This window comes from Pagrus pagrus (assembly GCF_965226575.1).
Source record: "Pagrus pagrus genome assembly, chromosome: 20".
Classification (NCBI taxonomy): Eukaryota; Metazoa; Chordata; class Actinopteri; order Spariformes; family Sparidae; genus Pagrus; species Pagrus pagrus.
In genome coordinates this window covers 7514989-7539278 of record NC_140207.1, presented here as the reverse complement: position 1 = coordinate 7539278, position 24290 = coordinate 7514989, and the positions used below count along the sequence as shown (strand labels likewise).

The window sequence follows — 24290 nt, the reverse complement described above, 5'->3', positions numbered from 1 at the left end:
TGCGTGTCTCCATTGTGTATGCGCATATTGTGAGGAGTGTGCTCTTCGAGTCAGAAAAAAAAAAAAAAAAGCCATCGATGCAGTCCTCAGAAGTAGCACATCATTAATAACGGAGGGACCTTTGAAGATCCTGCATAAATGTCTAATTAGGTTTGGTAACCTTTAGGAAACTCAAGTGGATGAATACTAAACAGGCCTGGAGATCTTGTACTGCATGGCAAACTAAGCACTCAACATGTGGGAGAGAGCGCTGACATTGAGGAGGTTTGTTCCCCTGCCTGAAAGGGCATGCAATTTAAGCCACATTACAAGCGCGTCTGAACTCATTGGCCAATTTCTGGCCAATTTATCGTCGTTAACCATCCTGTATATACACGTCATCATGGAGGTGGAACAAAAATATTCCCTCTTTTTTTTTCCCCCTTTTTCTTTTTTTTTTTTTCTTGTCCTGCCCTTCAAGCTGTGTGGATCATTGTTCTGCATAACTGTGACGAGCCTGCGTGGCATTTAGAAGACCCTTGAGTCTGAGCATTCGAGCCACCAGCCATGTTTGTACTGATACAGTGTTAAAAGGATGTGACCTAGAAAATACTAGGGTGAAAAAAAAACAAAAAACACTGGGGCTGCTTTACATTGCTGTCCTTGTCTCTGTCTTATAATACGTGTACATGGAGATGACAGCGTAGTACAATAAACATACAGCCATGTTTTCTTGGGATACATCCTGGAGTGAACTGCGGGTAGTTAAACTTCAAAGTTTAACAGCTGTAGGAGGCGCAGATTGAAATGTTCAGGTGTCGCTGTGACTTTGTCGTAGCTTAACGAGAGATTTTATCCAAAAGTGAACAAAGAAATGACTCTCAAGCTACGGCTACAAGTAAAGATACTGAAGATTATTTTCATTATCAAATAATCTGATGATTATTATTCATCCCAAACCCCAAAACTCTTTTTATTTTCTATTAGAAAAGCAACAAATCCTAACATCTAAGAAGCTGGAACCAGTACATGTTGACATTTTTACAAAAAAAAAATTTTTTATAAAAAATTATGACCAGAATATGAAAAAATAACTGTTTTCAACTTATGATGTAGCTTTCTACTGGAGATAGCATGCTAGCCAGCTATTGATTAGCATGCTAAGTCCAGTGCTGGTGATGTAAACACCAACACTCCCCTGAGGCCAGAGCTCCCAGTTCAGACCGCTAGCTGCACGGCTAACTTATCAACTAGCTAACGGCAGTTAGCGGTTACTCTGGTGATATGCTGCCCCCAATTTGTTTTGACAATACAATAGGTGGACAAGTCTTACATATTGCACCTTTAATTGTTTTTGTCAAATTTCTTTTTTAAATATAAAAATAGTTGGCAACTCATTTTCTTACAATCATCTAATCAATTAATTAAGACATAAATAAACACATAAATGTTTACTGTACATGAAGATCTAAAAACACATACATTGACTCATTATAGGGTGGTATCTTTGAACTGAAAGGCAGTAAATGGCTGGTAAAATGCAAAAATGTAAATATAAGGTGACTGTGAGTGGGCAGGAGGGCCTGTTTGGTCTGACAGATGTTTCTAGCAAACTAATAATAATAATAACTAATGTAGCATTCATAATTATACATTGATGTCTGTGTCTTTTATTTTTTTTTAGATAAAAATGCTCATTAAATATGTAGCATCACTAATTATCATTATTATTTTCTCGACATGAGCACAGCTGGGAGAGGGAAACTTGGCAGAGAAAGTCAGTCAGTTCAGGGTATCTTGGTACCATTTTGCATTATAGGAATACAATACAATTTATTTATGCTTTTGGCCCATGGCCCACCATTAAGTTTCGGTTTTGACCCTGCAAGGTAAAAATAAGTTTGGGCAACCCTACTCTAGAGCCTTGTGAGTGCAACTCAGGCCAAACCGCTTGTATTTCATTAAGTATTCTATAACATATGTAGAGATCCTGTCAAGTGATGACATTTCCGAGAAGCTTTTCCTATCACATGCGAGGCTGAGACATGTTGTGACTGTGAGCCCTGAAGTGCAAATAAGCAAAAAACAGCTTCTGATTCAAGGCGTTAAAGCAGCTATGAGCTGATATATTGTGAAATATGATAAAACATGATGTCAGTGCTTCAGATTATGACCCTCAAAATAAATCCTGTATATATTCCCAGATTGCTACCCTAACTTCACATGTTCCCCTGTACATGCGTGTGTGTCTTTGCACTGGTACACTGCATGCTGTAGATTACAGGCAGTTACATCAAGTCCGACTTATTTATTATTTTTCTGTGTCTCCCAGCAGCTTTCAACCTGTCCACGTTTGCTAAAAATAAACATGGGCTGTCCCGGTCATGACACCTCATGCTCCTCGCTATAAAGCAATATAAACATACACATCCCCAGACGTACATCAAGGCGTATGCACTGAAACATATTTATTATATGCACCCGCAGACACTCATTCAAGCAGTCGCACACACACACACGCACAGAGTTGTCAGAGCACAGTGTAAAATCAGAGGGGCTGTTAATGGAGGCGGACAGCTTGGCTGCTGTTTCATCAAAGTGCAGAGGAAATGCAGATCTGTGTCCTGCAGGATGCAGGGAATTGGATCAGCTTCCTTCTGTCTGCCGAATTTGAAACACATACCAGCAGGGATTAGACAGCCTTTACCACCAAACAGTGACTTTCTAATGGTCGTCCACGGGAAATATTTACTCAGCGTCTCGCATGTGTTGATACGCCCATCAGGTGCCCAAACGTGTCCCTCGGCCAGATAGTGTTATTTGGCTGCCAGCTATGAGGCAACCTTGAGGATATTTTTTCTTATTTGATTGATGCGCGCAGTCGTGAGCGGCTCTAACTTTTTTCTTTTTGATTGTGTTTGGTATCTGGTTTATGATAATGGTAATACAACAACACTACCGGGCCTGCGCCTTGCTCATATTAAAGGATTATACATTATACGAAGGATTTTGGTGGCAACACATTGAAGGAAGATTTGTTTAATTGTCAGTTATTGTCAGTTTTTCTGTGTGGACAATTAAAACTGAAACTTAACAGTCGACCATGTGCCAAAAGGAGGCACATATTGTATCTTACTGTTAAGATGCAAAAATGGTACTACAGTATACGGAGGCCCTGAGAGGCCAGGGAGAAAAGGAAGATATTGTGATCCGTTTTCTAAGACAGATTTTAATTTTGACAATATATATATATATATATATATATATATATATATATATATATATATATATATATATATATAAAACAGAATTAACAACAATTCATATTCAACATTTTTAAATTTATTTTCGTTCTTTTTTTTTTACAATAAACATCTGATAGGCCAAATCATTCTTTATGGCGGGTCAACTTTGCCGATAAAGGGACGGATCCAAAACATTTTTCCCTCTTCTTTCTTTTTTCGCCATTTTGTGCATTTTCTCAGGGAGTAATCTACTGAGTGCCAACAGTTTGTCCCAGAGTGGAAGTGAGAAGAAATAATAAAGACAGAGAGGAAAAAGTATAATTTATTATTATATTACTATATTAATATATTATTTTTACATTTTAAAAGGGAACCTAAAAGACCAAAAGTGAAAATTATTATTATATTTTTGTTTATTAAATTCAAAATTCAAGTATTTATTTGTCTCATGCTAATCTTTTTTCAATATGTGCAGTGAAATATATATAAATTAAATAATATGCGAAAAAATTAGGATTTTCCTTTTATAGTCCAGATTATTATCAAATATGTTAACACAGATCTTTCAAGATCACTTTTTATGGAAATAATGACACATTGTGGAGATTACTCATGTGCTCATGTATGACCATGAGGTATTTTTGGGCCATTTTCACATCTTTATTTGCCAGAGTGGTTGGAAGAAGCAGACAGGAAATTGCGAGAAAGACAGCCAGTCGTCACTACAGTTACATGTTGTGTGCTGTAACCATCCGGCTACCAAGGTGCTCCAGGTACTTCTTTCTATTTCGAACACAAATGATTATACAGTAGAGGAGAGACGATAGAAAAGAAGAAAATGGGCATCGACTGAAGCACACTGACCCTGCGGGTAAACACATAAACAGCGTAAGCCGCCGTTCTCCTATTAGACAGAGTTATTTGTGGCGTTGCACATTTGTATTTTCTGTTCAGAATTAATTTTAACCTCTAATTACCCTGGAGAAGAGCAGCTTCACTCTGCAGCAGCTACCTATTTAGTGTGTGGGACAACAACCAAAACAAGTTAGACTTGACGCCATTATAGGTGTCAAAACAAGCTATTTACTAAGACTAAATGCTGCAGCTACGGCAATTCCATCACAGCGCATGAACAATCTACCAGATGTTTTGTCATTAGGTATCAAGGCAGCGCGGTTCGTCTCCACCATTCAACGAGGACGGGTTTTTTTTTACAGAAGCATTTAACGAATCACTTTGAGGCTGATGTTATTTTAGGAGAATCCGCGTCAGCCCTCGGGAACCATATATGCAGGTTTATCACGTTCCACAATCTGTCCGCTCTCCTTCTTTTTTAACTGCAAGGTGAAGGTCAGGGAGGAGAAAAGCTAATTATCGTCATCTTGAAGAGAGAGTTTTATTCCTTCTGCAGCCACAAACACAAAGTTTTACCGATTAATATAACCAAAAAACACCTGAAATGATTCTCACTCCCACGCCTCTTCTCATTCTCCGTCTCCTGAGACCTACAAAGAGAAGGTGTCAACTGGTTGTGCCATATTGATGGAGCCGGAGGTCCACGGAGACCTCTAATTTTCTGAGTGAACGGTCCCAGAAAGAGCTAATGATATGTTAATGCTGAATGGCAGACATTAGGGAGGCCAAATGACGGCAATCCCAATTACCTCCGAGGGACGTGCCTCGTGTGGCTCTGTCACGCAAACAAACTCTGCAAACACAAATAAGGTGCGGCACATCGGCTGAAAGGACTCGGGGGTTGGCTGACAAAGTGTCGTGGATCTGAGACAAGAATCGGGGAACTGGAGACCGTGCAACTTCTACTCCGGCAATCCAACAATGATTACGCCTCCGCACTTTGTTTAGCTCTGAGAAACAAAAACAAACAAAAAAAAAAATACTGAGACTTTTTTTTTTTTTTTCTCCTATGAGAACAATTATACCGGAGAAGCTCTTACCTTTCCAGAAAATGTCACAAAAACTTGAATGGGTCTTGCTGAAAAACTTTTGATTGTTCCTTTTGTTTGTCCTCTCATAACTTTTCCGCCGCCGACTCCCAGTTTGGCAGGAATACGGGAATATCACGGTGTTTACTTCGGCAGCAGCAGTGCTGCGTGGGGTGGAGGCAGTGGGAGGAGGTTAGTTTTGAATCAAGATTGAAATATGCCACAGCAGATTTTTCTGAATTCCCAAGCCTTCCCTCTTGTACATATCTCTTTGTGTGGGTTTACCTGCGAATGTATCTGTTAGTATGTGCGTGTTTCCTGTTTGGCTAGGCTTAGCTGGAGATTGCATTCCCCCCCCACCATCGCCTTTCTCTAGTGTGTGCAGCATATGGCCATTGTGATGGAGGGTAAAAGGAAATGACAGGCCATTTGAAGATGCTCTAGTCCCCGGATCATGAATAATGCAGAGGGTGCAGCGAGCAGGTTCTCAGCGCAAGCTTCAAAGTTTATCGGCCTCCCCTGTCTCCCTGGGAGAGAGACTACAGTGCTGCGGGGAGATTAGACCGACACTGAGCAGGGACCTGGTCAAACTCAATTAAATACAACCAGGATAATTCCATCCTCTCATTGTGCCATTCGGTTTTATTAGGAAAATAAACCCGCCGTGCTCACACCTTGAAATGACAATAGAAAGGGGAAAACAGGCGGTGAATTATTAAGCAGGGAGTGTGCTTCATTTGCTTCATGTAAATATATGTAAATCAGAGGACGGCAGGGGACATGATCGATGAATATTTTCATTAATTATGTCAGACAAACACGGAGAGGAATCCTCCACAATGAGTTCAAACTCAAAGCCGGACTGATAAATTAAAACACAACGGTGCAACTAAAGTGCACAGAAGTGGTGTTAAAGCGTCGCTGATGAGTTGTAACAGTCCCATTGATAGATGATTTATAACTCGTCCTGATCTGAATGTATAATTCAGATAAATATGTCTAAGAGAAACCCCCCTACACCTACAGAAACGCTGGCTGTTTGTTCAAATATGCATGTTTCCTTCCTCTGTCTTTTGAGATCTAATTAGCCCCGGAGCCCCCTTCTGATGGCAGATGCAGGCCTACGGAAACGCTCCACGCCACCGGGGCTGTTGTAGCATGTAACTATTTTCCGTGTCTACATGATAAACAAACACTTATGCCACCCACACATTCAGAGCTATATCAAGCCAGGCTTGGCTAATGATGATAAACCTATGTAAAAGTACAAAGTGCTGCTAATTAGGCCTATGTCGATTATGGCTCATTAATGCTGATGCTGCCCTGACATGTTTTTGCCAATCATCACTGGAGAGGGCTCCAGTGCATCATTTTCTAATTACTTTAATTCATCATTGTACTGATGCTCTGAGCGCGTTAGTATCAGCTCCGCTGTCACGTGTCGAGATGAGTATTCGGGGACCCGAAAATGGCTGAAAACTCTGCAGGACCGTCCACTGGCTCTTATTGTATTTTGTATGAGACGTTGCTCCCAAAGATTTTTCTTTTAACCATCCAAGGCAAAGAAATTGGATGATGTAATAAGGTTTCTCCTTGGGTGAGATTTCAAAGCTTAAACTGAAAAAAAGTGGCGGACAGAGTTAGTGGAAAGTGGGAAAAATGTTGGAAAAACTAAATTAAAGTAAATATTGTTTTTCAGGGATCAGATTCAATAGAGCGTCTAATAGTTCATGGACCGTGGACTTTATCTTTAAAGGTGCAATATGTGAGAGTTGAATTCACCCTCAAAACAAAACAGGGGGCAGCACAATAGAGTAAATGCTAACCGCTGCTAAATGTAGATGCCGTTAGCTCATTAGCTTAGTTAGCCGTGCAGCTAGGGACTGGGAGGCTGGCAGCACCAGGAAGGTATTCATTTTGTGAACACAGAAGCATTGGGCCGAGACAGGCTGGGTTTAGCTGGTTAGCATGCTAACTTACTACCTACATAGTTATTTCTTCATATTATGTTGCCAGTTTTAGTTCATTTTTGAATGTCTTCTACGAAAAATCTTACATTTTGCATCTTTAACATGACTGAATTGTGATTGCAAGTTGTTCTCACAATTACCTTGTTGCTTTTGACCTTTCCGAGACGAGCTAAATGGCATCCTTTGCTCACCCCCGATGATTGCAGCTCATACTTCCTCCAGTCAGATTCTCCCCCCCATAACCGGTCGATTTCGTCGGACACTGGCACATTAATGATGGATCCATCTTGAGTTATTTTCCACTTATTATCCCAAATTTTCCTTCTTTTACACCCTATTACCGTAATCTTGCCACTTTGACCTACTTTCCCCCGCGCCTTGCATTCCCTAGGCGCTCGAGGAGCAAGCTGTTGCACTCCTACTCACACACACACCTCTCAAGAGAATTATTTATATTGGCCAGGTCTGGGACCAGTCTAATTTGTGTGGAACTATAGAGTACACAAACCTCAGGTCTGACATTTCTCTTGCTGAAGGCGAGGCGAACTGTGAGAGCCGCTGAGAGAGACAGAGAATAAAACATGGTGCTGCAGCCGCCTTTGATCTTCCTTTCCCCCCTTTTCTCTCTTTCAAAGGACCAGTGAGGAGTCGTCCAGCTGATGCCTGAGCAGGGGCCCCCGTTTCTCCGCCACCAACAGGCACCCCGGCTCGGACGATTATTTATTTTTATATTTGTTCTGTGCGCGAGAAGAAGAAAAAAAAAAAAAGGAGACAGACTTTCTTTGGAGTTTTGTTTCATGCTGGGTAATCGCAGAAATAAATATTCACCCGCGTGCATAAATATGCAAGGACTTAGTACCCAGTTGGCTTAGAGTTAAGCTTATATTTCAACTCATTTCGCAGCCTCTGTGCAAGAGAGGAGGGCAACTTAAACTTCAGGTGAATGCTTTAAACCCTGGCAGAAAGATACACACAAAGCATTTTTTTTACATTATTATCTACAATGAATTCTTCTTGTGATTAACCGCCCCGCACATAATAATGCTACTATTTACAGCTTTTTTGTAGTTTATGCTTCCTATTTTGGCACAAACATCAAGCATCCTGTTAATCGTAATTGTCTTTCCAAAAGTTAAAAGCCGCACATAATTGAAGAAATTATGCCGTTAATCACAAGAAAGTACTGTAGTCATTCGCTGTAACTAGAAGAGGGTTAGCGAGTGATAAATTATCTCCGGCACCTGGGCTGCACGTGAAGCCAGAAGGCTACTGCAGAGAATGATTTCTTTAACAGGCAGCCAAGAGGTCAAACTCTATTAGCGATGTTCCAGCAGACAATCTGAGGGAAAAGCGTGTTCCTCATCTCGTAGAGAGTCTCTGAAAATGGACACCTCTTTGTCAGGGCAATTTGTTGATGATGCATGGTTATGATAAGAATTGAGTGAAGTGTCTGGAGCTGCCCTGGGCCTCCGCAGCCAAGGCGCCAGGGCCAACACGAGTAATCAACCCAGGTCCAGATTGAGCCCTTGATAGCAGAGGGTCCCTGATTGCTCATAAGTACCCCCAGGCGGCTAGCTTAAAAGACGCTTTCTGCTGATTTTGATTGACAGCTGGTCAATCAGAATCAACATCTGGTCGCAGACGTTATCAGTGCTGGAGTTTACATCAGGATGTCTGTGTTCGAGCCGCTGTCTTTCTGCTTAGATAAAAGACATCTGATGAACTCTATATGTGATGTATCTGTACATCACTACAATCTTTACTGGGTTTAGTGTCCTTTTTCATAAAACTCAGAAAACAACTGGCTGTGGAGGAAACAGAAATACATTACAATTGAGTTTCAACACATTTAATCACGGTGTAAAAGTTTGAAGTGATCTACAATATGAAACCTTTCCAGAACAGCCATTGTGGTTGCATGATAAATGCTCGGCCACCGTTCAGCAAGTATTGTTACAGCAGCCCAAGTGGGGTTTCAGCAAAACATCCTGGGAGTATATCATTTTTTATGTGAGACTTGCTGGATAGCTTCCACTCCACAGTCGGGCTAGGCCTATGTGTTGATGCTGAATGCTAAGCTAGTCTACCGTTCAGCATATAGCCTAGCTAAAATGCCAAAGTTTCAGCATATTTTTAAAGAATTTGAGTTTGAATGTGAGGCTATGTAACTTTTGCTGACTAGCATCCACTGCAGCTACAAGTGACACGTATGGGTTAGTGCTAAATGCTAAACTGCTCTTCAGCATTTAGCTAAAATGCCATAGAGAATAGCCTAGCCTAGCTTAGACCAAGTGGAGTTTCAGCAACATCTTTAAAATAGGCGATATTAGTTGAATCGTGAGACTGCAACTTTTTAGGGAATAGATGCCATTCCGGCTACAAGTGACAGTTATGTGTCAATGCTAGATGCTATCAGCCTTTAGCCAGAATGCAAGTATGGTACACCAAGTGGAGCTTAGCACAAATGCTAATTTGGTATTGTGACAGTTGCAAGATTGGGGTTTTAGCATAACATCTTTAGAGTATTTTTTTCAAAGTGAGACTATGTAACTTCATGAAGTGTGTTGATAAGTGCGTGTTAATGCTGAATGCTAAACTACTGTTCAGCGTTTAGCTAAAATGCTAAAGTAGTATTGTTACAGGAGCACAATCAGAGTTTCAGGTTTTTCTGAGCGCGGACATTTTAAAGTTAGATTACACAAATTTTGCCGAACAATAGCCACAGCAAGTTTAAGTGAGACCGTTTTTATGTAGATGACATGCTGTTATACATCTGTCTCTGTTTCTTAATGATCTTGACAATGTATTGATTCTACATGACTGTCCTCAGGACATTGGGAAATGGATGGACCAGTCATGAATTAATCATCACTCCTGCTCCCATTGTCGTTATGGTTCAGCAATCCTTTATTTATTTATTTTATCAAACCATAGTGTACCAGAGTGTAAAAATTTAGGATTAGGATTTTGACAGCCGAAAAGTCCTCCATGCCTTATAACCTCCAAGTAAGACAACTGTAATGTTCTTTTTCTGGGCTTATCTCAATCTTCAGTTAATCGAGTTCAGCTTGTCCAAAGCTCCTCTCACATTTCAGCTATTTTAGCTTCAGTACACTGTCTCTCACACTTTGTACTAGAACTGATTTAAAAAAATCTATCATTTGGCTGTAAGTCATTTATAACTACCCAATGTGAAAGATCATTTAGTGTCTTCTTACTGGAACTCAATCAAAAGTATTATTAATCTCGTCAGAATACTTATTTTTGTAACTTTTTTTTAGTATTGTTATTGTAATTGCTGCAAGTGTATATCTTTGAGCCCTCAGCCCTTTTTCTATTGTAGTGTTTAAAGTGTCCGTTTTTATATTTTCGTCAATTATGTGGTTAATTAATTGGGTTTTTTTGTATCTCTGTGTTGTTCATTGCTGATTTTTCAATATGTAAGAGGAGGAATTTGCTTTTTCTTCTCTACAATGTTAAGCAATCTGACATTGAATTATAAAAACATACAAATCAATTGAGCATTTAGCCTTTTTTCAGGTTTTTTCAGCCCATTACAAATGTCTACCAGTTCCACTTCAGAAGTTTTCCATTCACTGATTTCCACAAGAACCCTTCACCTTGCAATGTCTAGATTTACAAGTGATCTCTTTGTTTTTGAATACGTTAGAAGAGGCTATCGTGCACGGTAACCAGTAAATATGTAAGAGAGAAGACTCTCCACATCTCTTCCTGTAGGTTTGTGTGAACTGCATCCTAACGAGCACCCGCGTTGACCTTGGTTACTCCTGACTCACACTTAAAAAATCTCAGATGTTTTGTTTTTGCCAGGTTCAAAGCTTTGGAGACTGTGTCAATACCTGTAAGGAGACGGCATATTTACCAAGCAAAGATTCATAACAAGTGCATTGCAATCGATTGCATCACTGTGAATTATACTGTCAGTTGTATTCATGAAGCTGTGAGGGCTGTCGAGACGCACCGACAGCTAAGAGACACTAGTCGGATACTTTTGAACACAAATTGTTTTGAGTCATCAACCGAGGCAGAGTTACGCACTCGACTACGGTCACTGTTGAGAGTTAAAATGGCGAAATGGGAAGTGATTAATTCAATTATACATTTTCAGAGATAAGGTCAAATTGCTGCACAATTATGTCAACGCCATTTTCGAAAAGGGAATACAAGCAGGTAACGGGCCGGATCTGAACCCAGAGATGGAGCCGTGTCAAGGCCAACAGCCACACACAGGAAAGGAAGGAGGTAAAGGCCAAATGGTTACGTATGATCCTGCTCCCAACTCTTATTATGTTTTAATCTGCTATGAGTTTTATTCTATTTCTGCTCACTTCTTTATCTGTATCAGCTCTTTCAGGTTTCCATTGTCTTCTCTTCTCTGTATTATATTATTTTTAGCGCATTACTGCCTGTATTATCGGAAGTTTTTGTATTATTTATGCTTCATTGCCTTTTATGTACCATTCCTTTTAATCATTTTTACCTGTACTGAGGCTGGTTTTAAACCATCAGCCTCCACTGGAAAGCACTTTGGGTCCAATCCGGGTTGTTCAGAACTGATACATTTTAAATAATACATAAAAAAAGGAAAAAATGAAAAGGTAAAATATTAACAGTCTTTGTATGTTGCACTGGTGGAATTTGAACCCACGACATCAATACCTCTAAAATTCTTGCCCTGGGCCCGATTAGAAGAACTGCCTGGGTCAAATGGAGGCAGTGAATCAGCTGTCTTTGTTTTTGTTGTTTCATTGTGCTGTTGGTGCACCAACACATAATATTTTAAAGGGGCCTCAAACATTCATAGACCACAGCCACACTTTTTGTTTCTCCCATTTTAGTATAAAAGTAGCAGTAGAGGTACAGTTTGAACAGCTGATCGGATCTGTGTTAATGTATCTGTATCCTCACCGCGCTGCATTATTTATACGACTGTTCATCCCCCGGCAGTAACGCGCCTCTTCGGTGATCTGATCACAAGTGGACAGCTGTAGGTCCGTCGCTTCACACCTGGCACGACACGTCTCGAAGTGGCGTCTGGAGCGACCGCTTGTGAACATTTCTAACTTCCCCGCTCCACATGCAAATAATCACGTACATCACCGGGACGCATTATTCTTTACACATGGAAAGATATAACTTAATGTGTAACATATGCCGAATTCACAAAAAGGCCCGATTAATTAAGAATTTGTCGTACTCAGCATTTCACGAAGTTTATTATGTTTCTCTAAGTAAAAAAACTCACAAAATTGAGCGATTTTATAAGGGAGCCTGGGGAATTTCTCTCCCTTTTCATCTCGTCTGCTGAATGTGGAGTCACTGTGGCTGCTTTGACTTAAAGTTCTGTCTCTGCTGCAGCGCAAAACATTTTCAAACTGTTGTTAAAAGTTTTAAGTTATCTCGGCCATCTTTACGACTTTACAATCTGTAATTACACTTTAATTACACTTCAAACGTTATTTAAGGGTTATTGCGATTCTTTATAGACAATGTTATTAGATTGTAGCTGGTAATAGGCCTATAAAGCCACATTTAACATCCTGTAGTGAGGTCAGATTCACAAAAATATAACTGAACTGTTAAATTAATATATAAAATGTGACAGAATAAAATATTAAGATACTGTGCATTTAATATACTGGTGTTGCACTGACGCATTTAGGTTCTGGTCAACAAACTGTACCGTACATGTTTATTTGTGGCGCCTCGCTAGTATTTGAACACACCTTTAATGATGCTTCCTTTGACTGAGAGACGCAGGCCCGGCCAACCTGCAAAAACACTCTTCAGATGGCCGACGGTGAGCCTCGCAGTCATCACACACACACCTCTGAAGGAGAGTCGGTGCTCTGTGTCGATCAGGGCCTTTCAACTAGGCTACAAAAGCCTCATCAAAAAGAGATCCTCCTCCTCCTCCTCCTCATTCCCCAGCCCCGTCTCTGGTTCCCTTCAGCTCCCCAAATTGTCAGAGTCAGGCAGGCACCGCTTTTTAAACCGTTGATTATTATCTGTAAATGTAGGTTGTGGTTTATTATTATAATTCGTTGCCCTCTCCACGTTCAGACGGACTGAAATGAAATCCCTTTTAAGTCTTTTAAGGAACTGAATGTCAATTTTTATTTTCAGCAAAAGGATAAAAACATCATTTGCACAATTCTGCCTCTTGAAAATAAATAGTCACATCGCACATGTCGACACCCAGTTGTAACATAATTCGTTTAAGCTGGAAAAACAAAAAAGAAATCGGCACAATGCGGCACATGATTATTATCATACAGTGTGTCCTTTCACCACCAATAAAACAAACCATGGACGTTACTGGTTTCATTTCTGAATGACAATATATGCTGGACTCTGCGAACTACAGAAGCAAAAATTCATTTTACTTACAAACTGCGAACCAGTTAAGGACCGTCACTTCAGAAACAAAGTCTTTTTTTCTAGAGTCTAGGTGGAGTGAACCTCGCTATCAAACACAACAAGGATCCTTCAGCGAAGCTTTTCTCACACAGCAGACATCCCCATAAACCCGCCCGCCCGCCCGCCCCGAAGCCTCGTACAAAAGCAGAACAACTGAATTGTATAGCTCAGAAATTATACATCGGACTTGGAAATATAAAGGCGGAAGAAAAAACAGACTCAGACAAACACTACATTGCAACATCTGCAAAATGTATTGTAAGGAGAATAAGAGAAATTATACGCGTTCCTATTTCACCCGGCGGAGACGTCGAAACCGGCGAGAGCGCCGTTCCTTTTATTATTTCCACGACTCACGTCCTCAAATCACTTCCTCGGCACATCGACTACTTGTTTATACTGTATGTGTGCACTTGGCACTTTTCATATAGTGTTGAGGCTCTCTGACAGAGGACATGAATAATGTGGCTCTGTCACTTAAATGTTTATGGGAAGAGAAAAAAAACAGCTTCTCATCATCCTGCTCCCCAAAAAAACCCCAGAAAGAAAAAAGAAAACGCATAGAAATTGTTGTCAAATTTTGTATGAACAGTCAAGTGACTACTGATTAGCCTCCAGGGACGCAGCCTCTCATGAGAAACTCATGGTTTTTTTTTTTTGTGTGTTTTTTTTTTAGCACAAAGATAGCAAAGGAATGCATCAAAGCAAAGAGTGCTGGGTCCGTGCCCATCGCTGGAATGAAAGGACAGGTGCCTTCCCCATAAAAATGATCCAACATGTATGCATACCGCAGTCAATGGTTGGACTGGAGCCCGAAATCCGAAAACCTTTAATGTCTTTTTGCACACAAGGTTTCCTCCTCAGTCAAGTCACTTTTGAAGTCCGTGTCAAAACTCACCATGGCACGCTTTTTGAAAATCCATACAAGGAGGTAAACAAACCCAAAACCTTTGAAGTCAAAGTGTTTTTCTTTCAATCTCTCTCGTGTTGTCTTTGAATCTTTTCCCTCCGATGCACTAAGGCAGACAAAATCATTTTCTCTGACAATAAATTACTCTTAATTTTTTTTTTTTTTTCGAAGTCCAACAATTGTTTAAGAGAGACATTTAGGGGCTATGAGAAGACGCTGGTGCCGTCGCTGTTGCCGTACAGGTCGGCCAGCTTTTTGAAGCGTGGCCCCCAGTTGCTGAGATAGTCATAGTTCTGATCCGAGTCTGTACTTAGTGACTCCAGAGAGCTTAGCGACTCGGCTACAGAGCCGCTGCCTTCAAAAGCGTACGTCTGCAGAGAGTCGTATGGAGGAGCTGACGGGTCTACGTCAGCATCCTTAAGTCGCTCCCAAATGAACTCTCGAAACACCACGTTGTCCGGCAGGGATTTATAGGACGGGCGGGAAGTTGATGGGTAATGAAAGAAAGTCGGAGTGTCTGGGGTGACATCTCGCCGCACGTTCGGGTCTCTGATGACGTTCAGGTTGCGGAGGGTGACCATGTCGAACGCCTCCGTGTCCTCCTCTCCCCCGCCCTCGTCGTCGTAGCGGACGATGTTCTCCCTGATGTCCCTCTCCTCCTCGAGAATCAGAGGCTCCTTCCTCCTCCGACGCATCGTCACAATTAGCAGAACCATCACTGCAGAGACAGGGAGAGACGTCAGAGTTGTTATTGACTGACAATCAATTCTTATTTGGCTTTTAGAAGAGCTAAACACACAATGACAGTGATGATCAACGAGGGAGTACTGGTGCCACAGGGGGTACGTCTGCAAGTATCAGGGGGTAAAGTGCTGTAAGTTATTCAAATAATCTGCTAAAAGTAATGGATATACAACTGAAATTGTCAGATCAGAATAATGAAAAACAGTTGGACCTGTGAGTTAAAGGGAATAGATACAGTTAAGGGTTCAGATAATTGATGCTAAATGTACTAAATGATGGATGAAGAGCTGGAAGTGGTAGCTAAAAGGAATCGATTACAAGTTCAACAAGTAAAGTAAAATTAAACAAACATTTTTTCAATTGTTAGCTAAAAGTAATGAATAAACAGTTGAAACTGGGAGCTGAAGTAAAGAAAAATCTGCTCAGATAGGATAGTTAGCTAATGGATGTATAGCTAAAAGTAATAGATAAACAGTTGTACAGCTTGAAGTCATGGGACTGCTAAACATTCAGATTCAGTAGCCGTACATCACCCAAACATTTACAGTGCAGCTGTATGGACATTTACGCAACAGGCCCGAAAGACTGGCAGTGTTTAACCAGCGTTTCGGGACTGTTACATATAAATGAACATCAGTTACAAAGTCAAACAGTAAAGACTGGTTCGTCAGGGATAAAGCGGGGAGCAACCGTAGCGACAGTTACGGTTCTGGTGCTGCCAGAGTGGGGAGACAAAAGCTCAACACTGCAGATCCTGTGACACATTTGAAGCGTGACATGTAACGTCAGAGAAGCAGGATTTGAGTTCATGTGGCAGGGCTGTCGGGGTGCGTCTGTTTAAGAAAGGTTGGGTACCGTTGCACTATAAATCCAATCAAGACTTTACAAAACTAAACCCCCGATGTAATATACAGTGCACCTCTGTGGTTTCCACCACCTACATTTTGCACGAATCTCCACCACCACACTGGAGTCTGTGGCCCTCTGCGATCCAACCAGGAGCACCTCCTCCAGCCCCTGTTCCCCTCTCCCATACATTATTGCTGAAAATAACTCTACGCCCAAGCAAACTGGCAAATGTCTAATGATCCTCTATCCATCAATGTCAAGCGGCTGCCAGTGAAATATCGCTCCGTGGGCCCATATTTCTTTTCCTTCTCGGCGTCGAGCTACTGCAGGCAGCAGAGGAAGAGGCCCAGGAACCAAATTCAAACACCACTTCACACCCTCTAATAAGGGAGCAAATGGAAGAGATGGAACGGAGAGAAGTGTCACATGGAAAGGCTGCAGGAGATGAATGGGTAGCTCTCTGTTGGCTATTTGCTGACTTGCTGGTACCCTAAAAACAGGAGCACTGGTACAGTTTTTTTTTTTTGTGAAATACTCGCAACGCCTCCCTCCAGTCTAATAACCTCCACTAATATCCACGACACTTTTTTTTTAGCGCTTCGAGACAGAACGGCAAACATTTCTGTGGAAGATTGTTTCCTCTGATTTCAGGAACTCAAGTCATTTTAAATTCTATTCGATTCAGTCGGGCTTCTCTAAAGTGAATTACAAAGTGGCACATTGAAATAGAATATTCTCAGTGCTTTCCAGCAAAGCTCTTTAGGGTTTAATGCCTAGAAGGCAGCTACGATGCGTCACACACGCTGGAAGGGGGCCAACATCCAATCGCGTCCCGACGAGGATGAGCAGGTGGATGGCACCGAGAATACAAATCCTCGGTGTGTGTCAGGTACCGAGGGTCCTGAAAGAGATGATTCCCGGCCCAGACAGTTGAGCAAACACACACGGATCGTGGCAGCAATGGCAGCCCAAGTCTTCATAACACATTTACTGATGATGTTGTACTGAACGAGAAACAGAGATCAATTTAGTGTGACAAAGGCTTTCTCTGTAATTGAATTGTTTAAATGATCTAGCCCCGCACAATCGATACCGAACAAGGTGAGTTTTCTGTGCTGCCCTTTTCTTACCGGCATGCATCATCGAATGCACTTTTCTCATTATGAGTGTTTGCTTTTTTTTTCCCATGCTGCCGTGTGATTCTGGTGAACCTGCGGATGATTATTCACTCGTTTTGTCACCCACACATTCCCTATGCTTCTGTGCTGCAGTGCAATTTCTAAGCGAGGTAACCATCTGCAACCGTGACACCGTCTGAAAACGAAAAGGAGGGTTTTGTAGCGGTGTCATTCTCGTGTTAGAAAATAAAGCATCCTTGCCAAATGTTTGAACGCCCTGAGTACCTATTTTGTTAATTAGCTTCTTACTAGAGCTACATGAATGCAAAAGTTTGTGGAGAAAGTTGGAGCGGTTTTGCCTTTTCCTCTGAGCTCTTCTAACTGGTGTAAAGTGGGCGGGACTCAGTTGGTGATGTCATCTACTGCCTAGAACCAATCAGAATTAAAGGTGCAATATGTAAGAATTGGCCATCTGTTGGGGCAGCATATCACCAGGGCAACTGCTGCTAACTGTTGCTGATGTTAGCTAGTTAGCTCAGTTCACCATGCAGCTAGCTGTTGTATTAGCTGAATCTGTCTGGACTGGGAGCTCGGAGAACCACGTAACTGCTAACTGCTGCTGACATGTTGCTGATGTTAGCTAGTTAGCTTAGTTAACTGTGCAGCTAGTTGCTATATTAGCTGACTCAGCTGGGACTAGGAGCTTGAAGAACTGACTAACTGCTAACTACTGCTACTAACTGTTGCTGATGTTAGCTTGTGAGCTCAGTTAACCCTGCAGCTAGATGTCGTGTTCACTGACTCTGCCTGGAAGGGGAGCTCAGAGAACCGGAGGAATGAACGTTGTTTACGATCAGACCATCAACTCTTGAGGTACAAACTGGCTAGGGGCTAGCTGGTTAGCATGCTAACTTCAACAGATCCCTTCAACACAATGCATAGACGACTTTGACGTTACATCAAAACTGTTATTTCTTCACATTATGTTGCAAATGTTTGTTACACACTGCACTGTCAAGTTAGTAAAGGTTTAGTTAGAAAGTGAGTTAAGTTAGTTTAACTCAGCTTCTTTCCTCTGGCTGTGAGACTCCTGAGCTCATCCTCAACACACCATAAAAATATTTTTTTCCCGTGTAGCATAAAAAGACGACAGCTTGCACTTGAATGCACCCTGTGTTACAACAGGATGACAAATAAAAGGACCTTGAACCTTGAAAGTGAACAGAAATCCCTGAGCTAAGCTAAATAGCTACCGCATGTCCTCGCTTTGACAAAAAAGCATTCTGAAATGAACTATCAACACATGAAATATTAAACTGTGTACAGTCGGTGCGTAGTTGACTGTTTAACCGTCTTTATCCGACTGTACAGAACAAGCAGCCAGAGTTTAGGTCCTGATTAAAAGCTTGATTTAATTGAACCAGCTGTTCAGAAGCTGCTGTACATATAAACACAGCATGGGATATTTGTCATGGCCAACTAGTACAAAGCCAGACAGAATAGTTTTATATTCAGGGCATACCATGAATATAAATTATGGAACTCATTTTAAAACTCAAACCACTTTTTCTCTCAATACTTTCCATCTTATGTATAAAAAATAAGGTTGTTACATGTACGTGTTATATTAGATGTAACTCAGTGAGCTGGGACGTGCAGACAACACTCTACAGAGACAATAAAACACCACTGCAAATCCAGTCCGTCTGCATATTTCCATGAGCGTCCTCTCCGCACATCGATTGTGGCATACAAAAAACCTCCACTGTGTGTCTGACATGTTAAAAAAGTAGAACCACAAATCCAGAAAATGACACATATTACATCTTATTCACACAGCGGCCATTTTCCTCCAATGTCACAGCTTAGGGTGGGAAACTTGAATGCTAACGTTAGCTGTTAATCCGTCATCCAACCTGTTGTTCTACCTTGAAATATGGTCCGATGTCCCTCCGGATTAAACTATCCATTGTCTTACTTTTCTGATCAATCAGGAAGTAGTGAAATAACAACAAATTGTCAGATTGCCTAAGTTTATACTGTATGACTTGTTTTTTGACCACATGTTATGTTTGTTTTGAATTACTTAGTTTTAGCAATCGTAACAGAAATCGAAAGGCGAAAGTGCCCTCAAGGGTTCCCTTCCAGTGGACTTAAGTGTTGAGCTGCCCTCTCTCTTCACTTTCAACAGGTCCAGTTCATGACTCTCTGTGTACTGGTGCCCCCCCTGGGTACATGTGGTGCCCTTTTATATTTTTCCGCCCCTGCTGCTCAAACATCCTGAGTCCGCCACTGCTTCCCAGGACATCCCACGTTTGTATCCTTCTTAAATGATTTGTAACTACGAGCCCTGCAACACATTATTATTTTTTTCATTACTGATTAATCCCAAGGTTATTTTCTCAATTAAATTTTTTGGACTGAAATATAAAATTCAAAAAAATATAGTGAAGAATGTCCGAGGTGCCCGGGGGCGTCGTTTTAAAATTGCTTGTTTTGTCCGACCAACAGTCTGAAGCTCATATTGAGTTGACATCGATTTAAAAAAGAGACTAAAAGCAAATAATAACCAATTAGTGGTTGTTGTTTTTTTTAAATCGACAGACAATCATTTCAGATCTACAGCAGTTACCATTTTGAAACACATGCTATAATAAAAAGACAACAGAGGCATGAAGGAGGGAAAACGAAGGCGTCCAGACACATGAAGACGTCTCCTGCCTCCTCATCAGCGTGACAGATATCACTCTCCACGCACGCCGAGCTCATTCTGCACCACGGCTTGATAAAGGGCAAAGAAACAATCAGAATCTAAACAAAAACCCTCCGTGTTGTGTTTCTGGCTAAAACCCCACAACATTTTATTCTTTATCTGTGCTGCTGTATGTTTTCTGCACACTTCAAGCAGCTTTTACGGCCTCTTTGTTGTCGCTGATGTTATCTGTCACACTGTTTACTGTGTATCTGTCCAAATTATGTGTCCGTGCTTCTTTACTGTCTTCACATTTCTGTTTTTATTTTGTTCTATGTACCCCTCTGCAAGCTGTTAGCGTTTTATTCTCCCAGTTTCGCCTCACAAGAGGTCTTTTTAGCTTTTGCCAGGCTGTCATTATGAAGACAAATCTGCTCTTAATTGACTAACTCAGTTAAAAAGGGTTTTTTTCCTTGCTTCTAGTTTTTTTTTTGGTATTTCCAGCATGTCAACTAGCGTTACTAGAGCAAACAGTTCTCAGATTTTATGCACACAAATATGATGCAAAAAGCCATTCGCAGGTTACAATGTGCACAGCTTGGCTCGGAGACGAGGAAAAACAAGAATCGTCTGCTGTTTGAATACAGACAAATAAACAGAGACTGAGACGGAGAGCTAACACGGGAGACGGGCGGGAAAATAGGAGACGGATGAGTGGACGTGAAGATTTATAGAATGAGTCTGATGAGACAGAAATAACTGTCTGGAGAATCAAGAGAGCTACGTGTTGTCCTAATTGGGCCTCCGGAGGACTGAGCAATACCTGACCCTGTGCTGGGGTAAGAAAAAAAAGAGGCACGGGATCTTAACAAGATAATGATCGTCTCAGTAGTTTGGACTTGTCATCCAAAATTCACCGTATCATTAAAAGAAGGTTTCAAATGACATTTACAAAAAAAAAGTAGTTGTGCCCAGACATTTTCAGGAATATTACAGCAAGGAGTAGAGGACAAGCTCAGTAATTAAATCTAAAAATATCAACCTATGATTAATGACCACTTAGCTTATGAGCACATAGAGCCAAAGCTAATGCACACACAGCTCTGTGGGGTTTTTTTTTTTTTGAAAGGCAGGCAGGTGGAAACCGGCACAGTTTGTCTCAACTGTTGTGATTGAAGTTTCTCAGACACATGAATCCTGAGACAAGTAGAGGAGTGGCACTCTGAAGAGCTCTCCACGCATTGCAGTTATTAGACTCAGTCATGACGACGGATGACTGGAATCAGTGTGTTGCTGGCAGGAGTGTGTGTTCCTCTCACCTGATGTAGAGGAAAAGAGATTGATGGAAGGAAGGAGGGGAAGAGGAAGAAAGCGAGCAGATTTTTAAGACTGACAGCGGCGGATGACAGCGGGTCTCATTCTGGTTCGTGTCTCATCCAAAACAATACAATCACACGCAATCACAGCTTCAATTGCTACCTAGGAGATTGAAAGAGGTCTTGATGGAAGACCGTCAGGGAAGATCGGAATAAAGGATCGGGCAGAGCGGCCGCGCGTCGGCTGTTAATAGAAGGTAAGAAAAGGAGGCGCTGCGAGGCGAATATGCACAAAGAGAGGAAGCAGAGGTAAGAAGGGAAGAGGCTGATCCAATTGAGCAAAACAGACTGATGGAGACAGCTGAGGACACACTCATACGCTCGCACAAACACACGGACAAGGCAACTTGGAGGTATATTAAACTGGAGGCCATTAGTTCTAAGCCTGTGGCCTGAGGCCATGCTGCGCAGAATAGAGCCAGCTTTCATTAGCGATGCCCCGTTCAGGGTTGTGTGGCTCTGTATTTCCCCCTGTTGCTCTTTTGAAGTTTTCATTCATCACAAAAACGTATTCTCTGCCGCAATGAAATTTCCTTCAAGGGTACTGGAATAAGAAGCAGAGCCTGACCCCATCGAAGAATTCATTTGGGTTATTGTACATTCTGCTTAGATCCTCCTCGGCTCCCAATGAAGATCACCTAAGCGTTAAACTATGACTCTGCCCTGATGTGGCGATGCTTTGTCTGTGGGTTTTTATGAGTAATAATGCAGCCCTGGAGGTGATGCCTCAGCGCTGCGGCATCTTTAAGGTTATGTTAATGAATTCCCATTTTACAAGTGTCTTTACTAACATCTAAACATATGGCGTTACACTGGAAAACAGCAGCGGAGGAGGAGGAGGAGGCGCTGTCCTTGAAATATGCAGTATTTCCATACGGTAGTTATCCCTCTGACCTTCATGAAATATTATAATTAAAGCTTATAAAACGTATCTGGGGGAAGCCATCACGACAGCTCCCGTAGACGGGGAAATGATCTAAAAATCTGAAATCTCATCACTGACTCAGGCTGCCTTCAGGCGCCGTTTTCTCTCAATGAAAATGCACATCATTACACTTTATTCTTTCAGCGTGCTCAAATGCAGGAGGAGCAATGACACATAACTGACGCGCTGCCGATAGGAGGAAAAAAAAAGCTGCAGGAGACTTAAATAAAGTATAAATACATTTTAAAACAACAAAATGATAAGATGAATATATAGCGCCGTCGCTTCTTTTGGATAAATGATGTTGTTCTCTTGCATTTTCTTAAAGTTTGCACCAGCAGAATTAAATATTTCATAGAAAGTCAAGGTAGCAGCCTTTGGGTGACTGCGTATTCCTTCAGCGTACAACCCACGGAAAAAAATTTCACCATCTGATGGGTCAAGCTGAACACTCAAATTCCCCCCAAACCCAGCATACCTCCTCTAGGTAATTGATTCTGTTGGCAGGGTTTCAGTAACAACATTTTACTTGTAAACATCCAGGCTGCTATTCAGAGCAGGGCTGACCTGGGTCACATGTATTTACCAAAGAGGAAATATGAGGGGCAGATAACTCCCCCCAGGTTTGACATGTGCAAGACCTCCAGATGCAACTGTGGTTTTTTCGCAACAAAACATTCGACTGCCTGAAGAAAACACAGCAGCCAAGATGAGTCTGAATGGGTTGTAAATGCCGAGGTGAGCCGTGTATTGAAGCGCGGCACCATGTGTCTGCGTTACCTCCACTTAAATCTGAACCCTAAATGTGAACTGCAAAGGTCGTTAGCTTAAATGTATTCCCGCTGCAACTTAAGAAACAAATGGAGGCCAACTGGAGAGTGTTGCCAGTGTTTTTTAGTTTTTTTTAATATTCAGCTGAAAGGAGGGTAGTGGGAGGGAAACATCGCCATCGACAGCTGCCAATGTTGGATCTTTGCAGCCTGTTTAATTCAGCAGCCTGGTCAGTAGCCCCTCTAGCATCGCATCCTGAAGTGCAGCGGTATAAAGAGCGAGAGAAGTCCGAGTCGGGGGTGGTTGGATGTGTCATCCACAGGAGAGACCCACTTGTTGTTTTTAATTCATATCACGTAAGAAAGGAAACATACGTAAAGAACGGAACAAGACTTACGTGAGTGACGCGACTGAAACAAGTTATTTTAACCCACAGTGAGATCTTTTCCTAAACCTGACCAAAAAACCACGACCGTTTCACAGCGCAAAAGTCAGAGTATGTCACTGTAGGGGAAATGTTTGACAATCTGCTGTTGCTTGATGCTCATTTCTGATTATGTACTGCTGCCATTAACTTGTGCTATAACTGCAATGACGTTAACTGCAAATTAAGGTCTTACAGTGAGCTGGTTTTGTTTTGTTTCTTTCAGTTAATTGCTTAATTACTGAGATCTGAGGACACAACACATTTGTCAGAATAGACCAGTAAGCACTTGTGGAGTATAATGTACGGAAAGTACATTTTTGAGGTACTTGAAATACTGCCTTTTTAACTCCAACATATATATTTCACAGCTTTAGATATATAGATCAACTTACCGTAGAATATTTTGCATTAATGTAAAGTAAGATACCAAACTGTATGTAAAAAAGTTCAGATTAGTCCAGTAAAATGCTGAAGCGTTAGTAATAATGAACCAATAACGGAATAAATCATAATTTCGCACTCGTGGGGTTTGAGTACATTTTGCAGATGACACTTCGCTACGCATTTGCCTTGTTAACCGTTATCTTTTTTTGGCTTTGTTGCTGAAAGACATATCGCCTGTGGCAAAAAATTAATTCAACAGCACTGGAGAAAAAAAAGTGCTGGTTTTGGATTAAGACCAGCAGACTCTGAGACGATCGCTGCTCGACCATCCAACCTGACCAGCTGGACCTCCCCAGGGAGGAGAGGGAAGAGAGCCTCGCTAATCCAGCTCGGATTTAAGGCTGTTCCTGGCTAATGTCCGGTCACAGGGAAATGAAACAGACACATGGGGACCCAGAGACCGTTATGCACCTCAACATCCCGTATCAAGCTGTTGCTCTTGGACAGACTGTGTTC

At 41.6% G+C, this 24290-nt stretch overlaps 1 protein-coding gene across 2 annotated transcripts in view; it reads right to left on the bottom strand.

The window, feature by feature from the left end:
* Positions 1 to 13709: 13709 nt before the first annotated feature.
* The window catches only part of LOC311249608 (cadherin-7-like), a 123874-nt gene continuing 113293 nt past the window's right edge, over positions 13710 to 24290 (bottom strand). For both annotated transcript variants that reach the window (XM_084340790.1, XM_084340789.1), the window contains exon 12: positions 13710 to 15206. In XM_084340790.1, the coding sequence (XP_084196916.1) occupies positions 14692 to 15206 (515 nt within the window). In that variant the 3' untranslated portion in view covers positions 13710 to 14691. The remainder of the gene's footprint in view (positions 15207 to 24290) is intronic.